Source organism: Oncorhynchus nerka, linkage group LG3, assembly GCF_034236695.1.
Source record: "Oncorhynchus nerka isolate Pitt River linkage group LG3, Oner_Uvic_2.0, whole genome shotgun sequence".
Taxonomy (NCBI): Eukaryota; Metazoa; Chordata; class Actinopteri; order Salmoniformes; family Salmonidae; genus Oncorhynchus; species Oncorhynchus nerka.
Window position 1 is genome coordinate 53278803 of NC_088398.1, and position 18178 is coordinate 53296980.

The 18178-nt window shown below is 42.2% G+C and overlaps 1 protein-coding gene across 1 annotated transcript; it reads right to left on the reverse strand.

Moving 5' to 3' along the window:
* Nucleotides 1-1492: 1492 nt before the first annotated feature.
* Nucleotides 1493-17932, reverse strand: LOC115110749 (signal transducing adapter molecule 2-like). The gene is made up of 14 exons (XM_029636635.2): nt 17752-17932; nt 16817-16901; nt 15363-15438; nt 12931-13026; nt 12613-12759; nt 7582-7648; nt 7241-7442; nt 6934-7028; nt 6692-6774; nt 5769-5856; nt 5546-5600; nt 4817-4973; nt 3913-4073; nt 1493-3773 (listed from the first exon to the last, which is right to left on the reverse strand). Exons 1-14 carry the CDS (start codon nt 17789-17791, stop codon nt 3605-3607), a joined length of 1521 nt encoding a protein of 506 aa, XP_029492495.1. The 5' UTR covers nt 17792-17932; the 3' UTR covers nt 1493-3604.
* Between the last annotated feature and the right edge of the window lie 246 nt (nt 17933-18178).

Here is an 18178-nt window from a genome sequence, read left to right on the forward strand (position 1 = left end):
CCACACTGCTGTTGTATGATACGCTACAGATGTGCACGCGCAACTGGCACAATCTTGGCTGCTGGTCTCTGCTTCCCGCATCATCCATCGTGCGGTCCATCGCCATTATGGCATTGGTTTTATCTGTCATTATTATCTTTGTAAAATAGCCTAAGATGCAAATACACAATTGTTTACGTTTGGATGTTTCTAGAGAAATAAGCTTATTTCATTACAGTTTTGTTTTATTACAGATTTGTATATGTTATATTATACTCTATATTTATGTATTTCTGACCATGGAATAACCTCTGAGTCTGTACATATCTATGGATTTGGAATGAAAAGAATGTAACAATTTACTCAATAATTAAATATGAAAACAATAAATCGTGCTGAAATATATTTGGGGATTAGCCTCTGTATGTGAGAGCTGATAAGATAATGAAACTATTGTCCCTTAGGTTTCCACAAAATATGAATTCATCTTTGGTGCTCTGTCTTACAGGGGGAACATATAAGAAAAGACATACAGTACCAGTCAAATGTTTGGACACACCTACTCATTCCAGGGTTTTTCTTTATTTGAACTATTTTCTACATTGTAGAATAATAATAATGAACACATCAACACTATTCAATAACACATGGAATCATGTAGTAACCAAAAAAAGTGCACTGGACCTTTAGCTTCAGTCTCTCTTTGAGTGGGAAAAAAAGAGTAAAGAAATGTATCCTGCCAATGGAAAGTTAAGCCAGTAAGACCCAAAGACAGCTCACATAATAAATTGGAACACTTAGGACACCAGGCTTGGTAAAGCTTCAGCTTCTGTGCTAGAATATTACTAGTTCAGCTCTTCAGTGGTCGAATTGTGAACTCAAAGAAAACGCTCACTGAATAAAACATTGTGTCTCCTAGTAACAATTATAGAGGTGACTTCTCATGCATCACTGGTCACAGTGAGATTCTCTGGAGAGATTCTTCATATAGTGATTCTTCTTCCTACGTAGACATTTGTTCACGCCCCTCACCAAGGTCATAACAGAAGGAACCGAGCCCTACACAAGGTAATTTTAACAGAAGGAACCGAGCCCCTTCTCCAAGGAATCCAAAGGAAGGGACACGCCATGACTCATTGAACATTACATCTGACAATAGGGGACAACCTCCAGTTCCACAGGTACAAGATGAAGTGTTGCGTCTTCCCCTTCCAAATAGATTGTAAGACCCCATACATAGTCAGCAAGACACAGAAATCATGAGTGAAAAGAAGTCCTTTACAGATGTGTAAAACGCAGGAACATTATGTGTATGATTTCCGCATGGGAGAACATGGTCCGCAACCATCTGCCGTGTAAATGACTGCCTATTGTTATTCTTTTTCTACATCATGTGTGTCATTGACTAACTGTTCTCCCAGCATACACTTACAAGATGTCCAATTAATTCACACTATTCAGAGAACACATATTACAACAACAAGAAAAACAGAATTATCAGTACAAGAGAGCCTTGAGAACACAGGTACATTTTATTTGAAAGAATATTAGTCGACTGTGTTTCGAAATTATTTTTACAATAACACAAGATAAAGAGAAACCTTGATGTTACAAAACATAGTCGGTTATTATGTCGGTAGTACTGAATCGGAACATTCCCTGGAAACGTTTTAAATATAAAGGATTCTAGATATACAGATGTCAATTCCTTATTCCTAAAGAAAAACAAGGCATCCAGTGGTAAATAAAATGTTAACAAGGTTAAAGTGCAATACCCACAATGCCAGAAGATATTTTACATGTAATGTACACAACACCTTTTAATAAGAGGCAAGTTAAGACAAATAAAGCAGACAGTTCTTATGAGTCAGAGTTGACTTGATCCAGATTAAACAAAAACAGAATCCTGGTCCTCAGTCTCACTCAACAGATTCATTAAGTTCAGATGAACATTTTAGGTCTAACAGTTCTGTAGCTACTAGTCTTTGTACAATCCACACCTTTATCAGTAAAGACCCATTTCTAGCGGTTGGTCACGGTAGCTATTTGTTCTGCTTGCATTTTGGATAAGACACAAATAAAGTAAAAACAAAAGCATTAAAAGCAGGAAGTATATCTTACATCTAGAAACCATAAAATATTATCTGATCATATGGATATAATCCAGGGAAAATATAACAAATAAAATACAAATATAATTACAACATTAAAATTAAAGGTCCAACTGCAGAGCAGACAGCCATACCAATGCAAAGATAATGCATAAATGAAAATATGTTTGGGAAATAGATTTCTATGAAAAAGTGACCGCTCACAGCCCAGAAACATAAAAAGCAGACAGATGTCTGTGATTTATTAAATTGATATCTATTAATAACGTCTATTGTCAAAAGCCTTTTCAACAAAAGAGTGAATTAAGAAAGACCATAGAAAAATAGATAGGACTAGGCTCCTTTCCCAATCAACCACTTATAGCTTGCAATTACATCTTGTTAACCACTGTATTCGGGGCCTCCAGGAAGTTGCCTAGAGCCTTGGCACATGAATGTTGTGTTAACCAAAAGCCATGTTGTTATTTAGCCTGGTCCCAGATCTGTTTGCGCAATCTTTCCAACTGCAGTATTGTTATTGTAAAGCCAAACATGACAAATTCCATGAGTTAGCAAGAGAGCAGAAACAGACAGGCACCCAGGCTAGATCACATTTGCATTACAAAAAAAGTAATGTGTATAAAAACGTATATTGAACCTACAACTGCAGTAATTTGGAAAGGCTGCATGGTCACAATTCAAAATCTATTTAACGCCAAGTTAATTTGATAAATTCACCTTGAAGTAGCACACAAATAAAAATGTTTAAACATTTTGCTTTACTCCTAGAATGTATTAAACAACCAAAGGGTGTTGCAAGGCAGGCAGTGTATGGGAAATTAATCAAACTATATTGCGGTATTATAGTAGTGACTAAACCACAGAAAGAAATACCGATAGCTGTAGCACTTCATAACCTTTGGCCCCGAGAAGGGTAAACTAAAGTGGATGATGCTGTTAGATAGAAAACAAACAAGTCCTGGTCGGGGTCAATTCCATTTTGAATTGACTTGTCCTGGCCAGCCATGGACTCCTTCAATCGGACTGATTTCCTGATAGACCAGAGGGTGAAGAGTAATCAACATTTAAAAATATAAAATAAAAAACAGAACAGGGACAAACACACACATAGCATCTATGATGCAGTTTGGAAATGATCAGCTGGACAGCTGCCCACTTAAATGTTTGAGGCAAACCAGGATAAGGAAAATTACTTATTTTACACTCTCTACTTAAAACGTTCATCCCTTCAAAATGGGCTGTGGTGGCTGGTAGGTTGGCATGTAGTCTCCCTCCTCTCGCACAGCCACTGACCTTTGTTACAATCATCTAGGTAGTGTCCCAAATGGTACCCTGTTCCCTACGTAGTGCACTACTTTTGACCAGAGCAGTAGTGCACTACGTAAAGGGCATTTTATCATAAAGGTCAAAATAGGGGGAGGATAATCACACACACACACTTGTGTATTGTTGTACTGGGTCTGTTGGTGGGGATATGCTGCTGCTCACTCAGACAGCCTTGGTTGTATTGCACTTTACAGGAGAGGCTGCTGATAATAGGCCTGTTGCTGCTGTGGGGTCTGGTGCGATGAAGCAGCCATTTGATAGGAGGCTGGTGGCAGGTTGGAGTTCTGATAGGCCGACATGTCCATCTGTGGGGCTACACCCATATGTGGTGGGTAACCGGCAGGTGCATATGGAGAACTGCAGTGAAGAGACAGAATAGTACAATAGTTGCCACCTACCGCCTAACACAAGCATAAAGGCCGACATTTAACCTTAACACAGGAGCAATGCCCCCCTCCCCAAAAAACTTGGCTCACAACGGATAGGAGATGCCTACCTGTAAGGAAGCTGTGCTGGCTGACCATTGGGAGATGTGACGTTAGGGGGGAGCGACTGGAGTGGTCCGGGTTGGTCAGAGCCCATGTAGGCCTGCTGGCCTGGGGGTCCCTGGGGCATCCCTGGAGGCATGTAGGAACCACCAGCCTGACCTGGGTATCCCTGAGAGAGAAAGAGACCGTGTTCAATATGAAATTTGATCAAATATATTTTTATTTTATTTATTTAACCAGGCAAGTCAGTTAAGAACAAATTCTTATTTACAATTACTGCCTACACCAGCCAAACCCGGACGATGCTGGGCCAATTGTGCGCCGCCCTATGGGACTCCCAATCATGGCCGGTTGCGATACAGCCTGGAATCGAACCAGGGTGACGCCTCTAGCACTGAAATGCAGTGCCTTAGGGCTGGAGCAGCGAGTGGAGCAGCGGTCTATTTCATAGTACACTCACTGTATATTGATTTACTCCACAAAAATATAGCATACGTTGGCAAGAAACAACATTACTTCAGGTGCAGGCAGTTACACAAGGGACAGCTTGTTTCTAAAATGGCTTTGCAGAGCTGTGCAGAAAGTGACAAGGAGGTAAAAAGAGTCCAAGCATGACCACTGGAGTCTCCCATTAGTCTACGTCTCCAAGGAGGGACACTGACATCCATCATCAGGGACAAATTGCACAGCAGACAAAACACAGGAGGTCACACAAGGTCTGCGTCCGAAATGGCATCCAGTTGCCTACATAGTCCAAATACTTTATTTTAATTTTAACCAGAGTCCACCATATGAATATGGTGCCTTTATGGACCCTGGCATAGTGTCTGAGGTCACCTGGTTGTGGATGTACAAGGTAGTGACCTGAACAGAAAGTACGTCACAGTGGTTTGTTTCTTTCTCCTAATTGACCTGCATGGGGAGTTGAGAGGCAGGTGCGTAGTGGGGCTGCTGCTGGGACTGCAGTTTGGAGTAGGCTGTGTAGAATGGTGCCTCGTTCATCAGTTTGTTATAGAGCTCCAAGGCCTCCAGCACCTTCACATTCAGCTCAGACAGCTCAGAGTGTTGCCTGCCAGGGATGGAGGGAGAGAGGGCAGAGCGAGTGAGGTGGAGGGGTGGAAAAAGAGAGAAAGAGGGAGAACCGCAATGCGAAGGAGAGAAAAAAAAAAAGAAGAGGTCATCACGACACTTGTAGGACAAAGACTAAGGTTCTGTGAGGGTGATGATCCCTGGTACTCATCCAGATAGTCAACATAAAGCAGGTATAACTCAATGAATAACTATGTACTCTGGCCAACATATTTGACTAACCAATGGAAATAAAGGGTGTCATGCAAACACTACAGTATAGCCTCTAATATACTATTGGAAATATTGTCCATTGTGAGTAAGTACACTGCAGTATAGCCTCTAATATACTATTGGAAATATTGTCCATTTTGAGTAAGTACACTGCAGTATAGCCTCTAATATACTATTGGAAATATTGTCCATTATGAGTAAGTACACTGCAGTATAGCCTCGAATATACTATTGGAAATAGTGTCCATTTTGAGTAAGTACACTGCAGTATAGCCTCGAATATACTATTGGAAATATTGTCCATTATGAGTAAGTACACTGCAGTTAAATTGACTTTACCTGTCAATGTCTTCCAGCTTGTCATCAATCATTGGATTCATCTGCTCACAAGCACCTGAGAGGGTAAAGCATTGATCAAGTGAGGCTAAACAGACAAAAACAGTGAGTGTAGTGGTGTAGTCAAGCCAACTGCAGTATGTGTGAGTGAGTGAGTATATAGTCAAGACAACTGCAATGTCAAGGAGCATGGGATTTATAAGAGCAGTAAGTCATTGTTTTATACCCTCCAGTTGGACCAGCTCTGGGCAGTCAGGTGCTGCATCAGCAGGGTCAGTATTCTGGAGCAGATACAACGCTCCATCCATCTTCTCCTGGGGGGGGGGGGAGAGTGAAGAGAGAGGGGGTGAGGGACAGGTGAAGGGAGGAGAAAGTCTTATATGATGCTACAGGGTTTTCATTGGTCAAATTATCAAAATGAATGGTGGACTGATTGATTGTACCCATTTAACCAACTATGGAGAAGCTAAATTATATAGGCCTGCAGGTATGTACAGCCATAGGCTGAATCCCAAATCACTCCCTTCCCCTTGGTCTTCCATTTGTGCATTCACGCGCACCTCCGCCATATGCACATCGCACCAGGCTTCACAGCAGCAACAGGCCTACTATCAGCAGCCTCTCCTGTAATGGCAGGCAACCAGGGCTGTCTGAGTGAGCAGCAGCATATTTCCACCAACAGACACATTGCAAGTGTCCCAAAGGTAGGGGATAATTAACTCTCCAACTCTTCAGCCAAGCCAGCAAGGCTGCAGGCTTCAGAGTGAAGCACTATCTCGACACGCACCGCGATATGTTTGGAGTTCGCAATGTAATACAAAAGAATGGAGAGGATATGCCACGTCTGATTTCAAGACCTGACACAAGTAACAGATGAAATACCTCGCGAATAAATGTTCACTGGTACGGAGGTTCATCTTCTAAAGTGACAGGGGGATTTGTTCATTAGAATTTCATGCCAATTGTATTATTTTAAAGTAGAACGTGAACTGCATCAGTCAAGTCACGAGTGTCCCGAAGTTGATGGGTTTATTGATCCCCTCGCCACTCTCTGGAAGTCACCCTCGGACTTTCATCAGCAACATGTGACAACGTGCGAGTGGTTTTGGAAGGATCAATATAGTAGGTCCAGTACGTAGAAGCACCCACCTCATCTATAAAGACAGGCTCAGACTCCACTATGGCTTCTATTTTGGGCTCCTCCGGGGCTGGTGTCTTCTCCACATACGTTACTGTTAGGAGAGAGATTTACATTTGACCGACACACTTATCCAGAGCCACTTTACGGTCAGGATTTCAAACATGAAACCAAACACTAGAACGACTCTCCCTGCCTCAGTATGAGGGTACAAGAGAGTGAGGTATGGTACAGGACAAGGGGAAGAACCTACCTAGTTCAGGCTCAGCATTGAGGTTGGTCGTGACAAAGTTGGATGGGAAGAGACCTACTCCTCTGTGGTTCTCTCCTTTCCACCAGTTTGAATCACTGTGGCAGCAACATGGTGTTATCAGTTCAAACATTCTTGTAAGTAAAACCATTCATTTTGTTTCCATAAAAGGACTGCAGAACCTGAGAAGGTTGGCACTAGATATATGACTGAAGACAATTAAGTTGAAGCGTGGTTTCCACATTGGCCTATACAATAGGTCATCACATAGGTCAGACTCAGGTTTCCATAGCAACACGTCCTTAGCTACCTGTCGTCCAGGACTAGAATGAGCTCCCCAGTCTTGAAAGTGAGCTCGTTGTCTTCGGCGGCCTCAAAGTCGTAGAGCGCCCGCACCTTCCGAGAGTCCTTGCTACCCCCGCCTCCGTTGGTGTTGAAGGGGGGGTCGGCGGACACGGTGAGGGGCCGCGTCTCAGCATGCTGCTTCTGTTCCTGCAGGGACAGCTCGATAGCTGCAGATAGGAGGAAAAAGGCATGAGGGTCAAAACACATATGTTTTAATCTCTCTAATAATGTATTTATTCATCCACCTGCACAGTTCATAATGTAATATAATGTGGTGTTCTAGAATCTGTTGTATAGGATCTGTACCTTTGGCAAGGTCGTCATCATCAGATGGTTTACTAACAGCAGGTGTGGTGACCTTTAGGCTGGACCCCTGATGACAAAGAGGTGGTTGGTTATAGAGAGCGAGAGAGAAAGCCTTCCAGAACAAATGGGGATTTGGATTATTTGTGACGCCACCTGTAGGGATTAATAGGTACTACAGGCTTTCCATGTAATATTGTGGTAGTAAAGAGTATGAATAAGAAAGGACCTCAAATAAATCATCACTTCATATGCTTAAAAATATAGCCCAACAACAGGAATATAGTGACATTCTATGAAGAATAAACTGTTGTCTGTGAGAAGGGTTGGGCAAAGTAGTTTCAGTACCAAACACCTCACAGTGCCACTTATTAACAGGACACTCAGCCGACCATTTCAGCTCAGAAGTAGGCTAAGCAAATAAGCACCAGACTGTTCCTCAATCACAGCAGGAAATCTCATCCCCCTTATAGGTAGAACTGGGGTATTATCAGAGGAAATTACATTCGGCGCTCATGCCTTAAAAACAGACACACAAGCTCCACCCTCCTCTTTATTGGCAACACATGGGTGAGCAAGTGCACTGAGAACACAGGCAGACTGCACAACACGGAGCCAGCGAATGTATACACACAGAGCTTATTTGTTACAGGGGACCACAAGTGGAAGTCACGAGGAGAACTTTGTGTTTGAGATAGGTAGACGATAACAGTGGTTTTAGTTTTGTTGGCGAGTCTGGCTACAATCAGAGGGTAGAGTACTGAAAGATTATGGTGAATTTTTTAAATAAAATGTCAGGTCAAATGGTCTATTTTCCAGGTAAGGCGCATAGTCCCTCAAAGAACAACATAACATCAAGGCCCTCTGGCACAAAAAATTATCAATTAAAACAATAGCCAAACTCTTTCAGGCGGGAGAAACAGAGTTAGTAGGGAGGGAAGACTGGCCACAGCTTATACAATGATATCAAATGTTATTGGTCACATACACATGGTTAGCAGATGTTATTGTGAGGGTAGCGAAATGCTTATGCTTCTAGATCTGACAGTGCAGCAATATCTAACAGGTAATATCTAACAAATTCCACAACAAAACCTAATACAATCTAGTAAAGGAATGGGATGAGAATATATAAGTATAAAATATATGGATGAGCAGTGACAGAGCAGCTAAGATGCAATAGATAGTAAAGAATAGATAGTGAAGGATACAGTATATACACACACATATGAGATATGTAAACATCCTTAAAGTAGCATTATTAAAGTGACTAGTGTTCCATTTATTAAAGTGGCCAATGATATCAAGTACATAGGTAGGCAGCCCCCTCTCTGTGTTAGTGGTGGCTGTTTAACAATCTGATGGCCTTGAGAAAGGAGCTATTTTTCAATCTCTGTCCCAGCTTTGATGCACCTGTACTGACCTCACCTTCTGGATGGAAGCAGGGTGAACAGGTAGTGGCTTGGGTGGGGTTTGTCCTTGGTAATCTTTCTTGCCTTCCTGTGACATCGGGTGTTGTAGGTGTCCTGGAGGGCAGGTAGTTTTCCCCCTGGTGATGTATTGTGCAGACCGCACCACCCTCTGGTGAGCCCTGTGGTTGTGGGCGGTGAAGTTGCCGTACCAGGCATTGATACAGCCTGACAGGATGCTCTCAATTGTGCACCTGTAAAAGTTAGTGAGGGTTTTCGGTGACAAGCCAAGATGCGCCGCCTTCACCACACTGTCTGTGTGCGTGGACCATTCAGTTTGTTGGTGATATGTACACCGAGGAACTTAAAACTTTCCACCTTCTCCACTGCTGTCCCGTCAATGTGTATAGGGGGGTGCTCCCTTTGCTGTTTCCTGAAGTCCACGATCATATCTTTTGTTTTGCTGACATTGAGTGAGAGGTTATTTTCCTGACCTCCTCCCTGTAGGCTGTCTCGTCGTTGTTGGTAATCAAGCCTACCACTGCAGTGTCGTCTGCAAACTTGATGATTGAGTTGGAGGCGTGCATGGTCACGCAGTCGCGGGTGAACAGGGTGTACAGGAGAGGGTTGAGAACGCACCCTTGTGGATCCCCAGTGTTGAGGATCAGCAGAGTGGAGATGTTTCCTACCTTCACCACCTGGGAGAAGCCCGTCAGGAAGTCCAGTACCCAATTTCACAGGGCTGGGTCGAGACCCAGGGTCTCAAGCTTAATGATGAGTTTGGAGGGTACTGTGGTGTTGAATGCTGTGCTGTAGTCAATGAACAGCATTCTTACATTGGTATTCCTCTTGTCCAGAGGTATAGGGCAGTGTGAATATGATGTCAGTTCGGTTGTCATCTGAGACATTCTCATCAATGATAAGATGACAAACTCTACAGTGTAAAGTCTACACATCAGAGTTATCGGATTCACATGGAATTGTTGTTCAATTTAAATGTTTGAATATGAAATTATTTGTGATGGGATGAAATGTGATTTTAGCCTCAAAAATGTGACATTTGGGTTTTCATAAGATAGGGCTGCTCAATCAGTGGCCCTCCCCTGTGAAGGGACAAGGGCTATAAAACTGACAAGGTACAAATCTGTCGTTCTGCCCCTGAACAGGCAGTTAACCCACTGTTCCTAGGCCGTCATTGAAAATAAGAATTTGTTCTTAACTGACTTGCCTAGTTAAATAAAGGTACAAATAAAAACTAGAACTACAGAACGAAGCCAACATCAGCATGAGCTTTGGTTGTGAATGGTATGAACTTTTGAACTCTTATTCACTACAGAAGTGATACCTCCTAGCGGTTGAGTTAGCGACCGCAGCTACAAACGCAGGTTAGGAAGGAACAGACAGAGTATCCCGTCTATCACACAACGACGTTACTACAACGTATCCAATTGACAACCAGAGACATTCTTCAAAGGACAGAGGACTCGGTTTGGCAACACGGCCTTCCATCTACCACCAACCTACTGAAGCGCAGCTCAGACTAAATATTTATTGCATTTTCCTTTTCCAAATGGGCGTTAATTTAGAATGCATAAGATACTGTATTTACGATAGCACAGCTTCTCCCTGTGTCTCTCAGTCTTCCAGCTCTTTCACTCCAACCCAGCCCCTTTTCCTTGTGTAACAAGCGGTCATATCTGTTCTGCCCGCTAGGAACGTTTTGCTTCATGACGTAATTTGTAATCAAGTTATGATGAATTATGTGTATGTAAATTCTGTGTGATTAGTTAAGTATTTAGTAAATAAATAAACCCAATTTTGTATTGCTGATTCAAATCGTTAGCCAGGGTTCTTGCAGATAACCAAGAATTTACAACTTTCAGATGAGACTGAAGTAAGAAGAAGATTAATGTTGACTGCTATGGATGTAAAATATTACTAGGTCTTTAAGAGTTTATTCGGAAGATAACAGCTCTATAAATATTATTTTGTGGTGCCCGACTCTCTAGTTAATTACATTTACATGATTAGCTCAATCAGGTGATATTAATTACGGAGAAATTTTTCATAGAATAGCATGTCATATCACTTAATCCGGCATAGCCAAAGACACAACAACTACATGATGACAGAACTGAGTGCTACGGGGCGATAGTATTTTAGTTCAGTTACCTTAGCTTTCTTGGGAACAGGAACAATGGTGGCCTTCTTGAAGCATGTGGGGACAGCAGACTAGGATAGGGAATGTTCGAATATGTCCGTAAACACACCAGTCAGCTGGTCTGCGCATGCTCAGAGGATGCAGCTAGGGATGCCGTCTGGGCCGACAGCCTTGCTAGGGTTAACACGGTTAAAATGTTTTACTCAAGTCGACCACGGAAAAGGAGAGCCCACAGTCTTTGGTAACGGGCCATGAAAGTGGCACTGTATTGTCGTCAAAGAGCACAAAGTTGTTTAATTTTTCTGGGAGCAAGACGATGTCCGCAACGGGGCTGTTTTTCCTTTTTGTAATCCAAGATTTTCTGTAGACCCTGTCACATATGTCTTGTGTTGAGCCATTGAATTGTGACTCCACTTTGTCTCTATACTGACGCTTTGCTTATTTGATTGCCTTACGCAGGGAATAACTACACCGTTTGTATTCGGTCATGTTTCCAGTCGCCTTGCCATGATTAAATGAGGTAGTACGTGCGTTCAGTTTTGCGCGAATGCTGCCATCAATTCACAGTTTCTGGTTAGGGAAGGTTTTAATAGTCACAGGGGGTACAACATCTCCTGCACTGGCCCACCGAGTCAGCGTATACATCAATGTTATGGTCTGAGGCTACCCGGAACATATCCCAGTCCATGTGATCGAAGCAATCTTGAAGCGTGGAATCCGATTGGTCAGACCTAAGCACAGGCGCTTCCTGTTTCAGTTTCTGCCTATAGGAGGGGAGCAACAAGATGGGGTCATGGTCAGATTTGCCAAAAGGAGGGCGGGGAGGGCCTTGTATGCATCATGGGAGTTAGCGCAGCAGTGGTCAAGTGTGTTACTCACTCGTGTACTGCAATCGATATGCTGATAGAATTTAGGTAGCCTTGTTCTCAGATTAGCTTTGTTAAAAATCCCCAGCTACAATAAATGCACCCTCAGGATATATGGTTTCCAGTTTGCATAATGTCCAGGGAAGCTCCTTGATGGCCATCTTGGGATCCCCTTGCGGGGGGATAAATATGGCTGTGACGATTAGCGAGGAGAGTTCTCTTGGGAGATAATACGGTCGGCATTTGATTGTGAGGAATTCTAGGTCAGGTGAACAAAAGGACTTGAGTCGTTAATCATGAAACATACACCCCTGCCCTTCTTTGTGCAAACAAAGGATCCACTTTGGGAAAGTCGTATTCCCGGTTGTAGTGCTAGTTGTGCTGGTAAATTGAAGTCTCTCTGATATCCAATAGTTCTTCCTGGCTGTATGTAATAACACTTAAAGTTCTGGGCTAACAATGTAAGAGATAATACATAAAAAAATTAAAAATACTGCACAGTTTCCTAAGGACTTGAAGCAAAGCTGTCATCTCTATCGGCGCCATCTTCAGCAACACTAGGTTAGGGGGATGGACGCCAGGCTGTTGACTACTTTACCTGTGAGCCAGAAGACGGGAAGGCGACCCCCTCCTCTCTCAGAGACTTAATGGTGGCACTGATCAGACTGAGCTGTGGATCTTTCTGGAACTCATCACACCACTCCACCATCATCCCCTTCAGCTTATCACACACCTTGGGGTGGGCCTGCGGGGATAATAGTAATTACTTTTAGGCTACTTACTTATTTGATCAAGGCAAAACATTGACACAAAGAGCTTGATAGAGCCAGTTGATTGTTATCCTCACGTACATAAGTCTGAATGTCATCAATTCACCAGACATATTTCAACAGAAAAACTTGGACAGCTTACGTACCCTGCTCAATATAGCTCGGACTTCAGTGGCAAAGTCCCGTGAGCAGATTTCTAAGTGAAAGATTCTTCCACTGTTATTGACACAGGCAGCCAGCAACTGAAAAAGAGGGAGAAAAGCCAGGTTAGTCCAGTAGTCAGCCTGGATGATCTATTTTGAGGCTTTACAGTAAAACAAGAGTAACGCTTTGATTCACATCCACACCAAAGTTTAATAATTGATTAACACATTAACAGATATGACACCGGGGGGGCTAAAGTTGACTGAGTGAGAAAAGAGAGACATCTAAAAATAGAACAGACATGTGACCATCTACCCCGATGGTGAGTCAGAGAGGAAGATCACATGTTCTGAAGTTGAGCATCATCACTCCATAATAACACTGAGCAGCAGAAAGAACAAAACAGTAAAAACCTTTCTAGGGCCATGGATCATCACACTGACTGTGCTGTGGCAAGGCTGCCCACAGCGATGATACTGAGTTACGAGCTCAGAGCTCTAGAACTGCCAAGAGCAGCAGGAGATGGACCACTCCTCCCAAATACTTTATTACATCAGACTGGAGTGTCATTGAGGCTTAGGGCAACAGTCAGTTTTTGATCCACCAGCCACAGTGTATAAAGAAATTCACACTCGGAAGAAATTCTAGCACATTGTTCAAACTCTGTTGTCCATCATATAGCAGGATTCATGACTCATATTACCTGTGTATATGATTCCAGTCACTCAACAACCTCTAGGGCCTGACCCCAGGAAGTGAAAAACCTGACCTTGCACTAGGTTCACACCTTTCCAATATATTTCTACATTGGCTTTAGGGCTCTCACATTTGTGTACATGTCGTGCGCAAACTGATCTTTCCCCTGTAGCTTCACGTTCAGCTCATTCATGTGTGAAAATATGTCCACAGCAAACGCAAAGTCACAAAGCCAGTTTGTGTCGCTCAGCTCGGGGAATTCTTCGGATTTCCCCATTAAATTAAAAAATGAGCGAATCTCGTCTTTGAGCTCCCAGACTCGTTGAAACACTTTCCCCAAACTTAACCAGCGGACGCGAGAGTGGTAAATTAGGTCCTGGTGATCCGCATTAGTTTCTTCCAGGAACGTAATGAACTGACGATGATTAAGTCCCCTTGCTCGTATGAAGTTAACAAGTTTTACAACTGGATCCACGACGTGATTAAGCTGCAATACAGACTTACACAGAGACTCCTGATGAATGATGCAGTGAAGTAAAATAACATCCTGGTCAGGGTTTTCTTTCACTTTATCCTGGATTCTTTTCAGCAGCCCGATGTTTTTTCCAGTTAAATTTGGCGATCCATCCGTGGTGACATTGGCAAGTTTACTCCAAGGTAGCTTCATTCTCTCGATGACAGCAGACACCTGTTCATATAAGTCCTCTCCTCGCGTTTTCCCTTTCAGTGATTCCATGCTCAAAAGCTCCTCCGTTATCTCAAAACTGTCGTTAATCCCTCGGATAAAAATTAGGAGCTGAGCAGTGTCTTTTATGTCGTTACTTTCATCCAGTGCTAGTGAATATAACTTAAAGGACTCCGCCTTTTTGTTTAACTCGCTGACTATATCTTCGTCAATCAGTTCCACGCGGCGAGTCACTGTCCTGCGTGCTAAACTGATTTTTTCAAACTTGGCTTTGCTCTCCGGACACAAGAGACCTGCTGTCTCTACCATGCACTCTTTCAAAAACTCACCTTCGGAGAAAGGCTTGCTAGCCTTTGCTAATTTGAATGCCAGCAAATAACTTGCCTTGGTACTTGACTCTTGAATTGCAGTTTGTCGGTGAAAAAGTTCTGTTGACTCTGTAAATTAGCTGCCAACCTCTGAGCAGTAGCCGCCCGTTCTTGTGTTGACTGCTTGCTAGCATAGTTTGCATGCTTCGTGGCAAAGTGACGGCTGATATTGTACTCTTTGAAAACCGCAACAGCTTCTTGGCATATCAGACATACAGCCGTTGATCGGACTTCAGTGAAGAAGTATTTTGTTGTCCACTCCTTATTAAACACTCGGCATTCGCTGTCCACTTTCCTTCTCTTTGGTCCGCTCATTTTCACAGAAGGGCTTAATGGTGACGTGAAACGAAGTGAAAATTAAAGTGAAATAAAGAGAAATACGCGCCACTCCAACAACGGTCAATGTGTTTTGAGTGCGCCATCTATTGGGGAAACGTGGGCATTGCAGGGAAAGGGGAAAAAAGGAGGTTTTTACTATAATTTGGACAAGTTCGGCGGGCCGGATTAAAAAGCCTAACGGGCCGTATGTGGCCCGCGGGCCGTAGTTTGCCCATGTCTGCTCTAGGCTAAGCTGAACTCTATCATACATTAATAAACCTGTTATACAGTAAGGAAAACCGCAGGATTTTCCAACGGTCTAGTGAATGATGTATTTTGTCTTGAATAACACAATGAAGTGACTCACGGTGAGGGCTTGCATGGCAACGTGTGGGACCTTGTGGTTTACTCTCTTCATCACAGACCTCAGGCAGTCCTTAGCTCTGGGAGAAGACAGGCAGGTAGAGACATACGATTATTATGGCACACAAGTAGTAGGTTATTACAACATGAGTCATCTTCAATATACGCTTATTAATTGCATATTAAAATAGCCCACTCCCCTCCAATCTTCCTGGAGACCTGCTGATACACTATTATGACTCTGTAGTTTCACATATTACAAATACTTGGAAGCAATGTTCCCGATAAGAGAAGCACGAGATTAGAAAGTTGAGTGAAGTTCAGAGTTGTCGCCATTAAAAAAAAGACACATAACGTTTCCTTTTACTGTGGGAATTGTGATCGAATCAATGCAATATTAGCCACTTTCAATGCAACATACGGAAACAAAAACGAACTATGTAAGACTTAGTATGCAAAACTAACTGTGCAAGAGATTTTGTTGTAGGCAGAACGCATCAGAGTATGATTCTGTGCATTGACAGGCATGACACAGGCTCGTACTCTACACAGACCAATGCGCCATAACCAATCAGAGCTGCAGTAAATAGACCTTTGCCCTATATGGATTTGTGCAGTTCACTTTTACAGTATGAGCGATTGCGATTATTATGCGCTTGTTTTGAGATCAAAGCAAGAGCTGAACGTAGCCATGTGTGCACATTTGTTGATATTTTTTGCTAGTTAGTGAGTTATTTGCCCAGTTATAGCTAATTTGTAGTCAGCAATGTGGGAATGATTGCTTCCTACAAGAGCACAAAACATGTACATTTCTAGCCATCTTCGAAAGCTAGTCAGGCAAAGAGCTTTTCTTTATATCTTAAAGGGGCAGTGTATATTTTGAGACAGGCTTGAATAAGCTAAGTAGCCAATAGGCAGAGGGTAGCATAATTTGTCTGATTCTCTGCAATAATGGTTTGGGAATAAAATGTATTTTATTTTGTAAAGTGGTTTCTTGCATTAAACAACTACATTTTCAGTCACCTCCTTGCCTGAAGTGGATAAACAGGTTAATGTCAAGCCCTGCATGTTTTTTTTCTCTCAAGAGTCTCATGGAATGTAGGCCTACATTGAACAACACACATTGGCTGCTACTGCCATTTCCATGTTAAAATGTTATGTGATGCATTTTCTCCATTGTTTTTTTTATTGGTAGGCCTACATTGTGATCAAATAGCCACAGTAGCCTACTTGAAATCGGGTACAGCCTCAGTGTTCACAGTAAACGCGCACCGGAAGTTGCATAGATATTTCACAAGGTTCAAGTTTGCGCTCAGCAGACATGTGATTTGCTCAGTGACGAAAAATATTAGAGAGAACATTGCTTGGAAGTACTTGAAAATTAGCCAGGCAGCTAGTGCTCTGGTCCAAGTAAACAATTAAGTTATTTTTGAAACAGGAAGTCTCATTCCAGCTTACCCATTGGGTGTATGTCCAACCCTGTCACAGATATCCATGATCAGGGCCCAGTCCTCCACTGTATTGGTTTCATTGGTTGCTTTCTCTGACAATGTGGTACACCGGGATACATGTGGTTAGGTGAGAGAAGAGAACCTGTGGTTCGGCATGTACTGTCCATATTATCGCTGCTTTAAACAGTTTGAGCCTGTATTTTCATAGGATTGACAGTTACTACTTTTATGGAGGGTGTATGATTAAACTAGCAATAAAGCAGTTAAAAATAAGTTATTCCTTATAACTTCTTTGTTATGAAATAGCCATTACACATCGGTGACTAGCTTGTTAGGTGTAATTGTACAAAGTTCAAATAATAGTGTACAAGGGAAACATGAGAGCTTGTTCCAAAGATGATAAACTGCTCATGGAAAGAGGGTGATTTGCATGTAACATTTGTTGAAGTAAACCTAAAACTAATCCAACATACATCTGGCTAGTTAACTAGATAGATAGCTCATGACGTTATTTTTTAATATGTGAGTTTGTTGCAGTTTAGGCTGTCTCGTTATTTAAAATCGTTGATTAGCTACAATACACTGATTACACAACAACTAGCTAACATACTCGCTAGCTAACATATATAGCTAGCACAGTGGTAGCTAGCTAGATAGGTAGTATGGCCGATGACTGTCTGCTAACCCTGTGACTACTAAGTTAGACTTAGAGAGTTTACCAAACCACATAACTGGTTAGCTATTTGGATAATATAACATTTGATTATAACGTCAACGTGTAGCCAATGATATGTATAATTAAGGTGTCCCCTTCTGTATGTGGTGTAGCCAGACTAGTTGTTGTTAGCTTGCTGGCTAGCGGTTCTGTCGGTAGCTAAGATGAAGCTAACTAACAGTTAGCTCACTCCGAATCAAATTGCCCAAATGAAGTGCTCAACTTACCAACATCTTGGTCGAATGGATTCTGCGCAAATAAAGGCATATTTATCCCTTTAAACCAACCGACGTTGTTGAGAAAGAAAACGTATACTATTTTTTTTCAATAATATATATATATATTTTTAAATCCCTTCCTCATCCATCAAACTCTGTACACTTATACCAGTTGCTCTTCCGTAAACTTAGGTGGCTGCAAAAATGCCTGATTTATTTTTAGAATTAAATGAAAAAACTATAGAACTCAAATCATTTCGACACCTATCGATGCACATATATTTCAAGCTAATTAACTAACGCAAATTAAAATTTTCTGTATTTCTACATTCAAATGTATTAATGTACAGGCAAATACAAATATACCTCTTATGACGCTTTAAAATAGTTTTTTTTTCTGGTGTAACACTGCCACCAGTGGGTGGAAGAGGTACGT

Excerpts from the sequence above, each read along its gene's own strand:
- LOC115110749 (XM_029636635.2), bottom strand. The coding sequence starts at position 17,791 with ATGCCTTTATTTGCGCAGAATCCATTCGACCAAGATGTTG. Across the intron at positions 13,027-15,362 it reads TTGCCATGCAAGCCCTCACC|TTGCTGGCTGCCTGTGTCAA; the intron begins GTGAGTCACTTC and ends CCTCTTTTTCAG. Across the intron at positions 4,074-4,816 it reads CCTCTCAACTCCCCATGCAG|GGATACCCAGGTCAGGCTGG; the intron begins GTCAATTAGGAG and ends TTTCTCTCTCAG.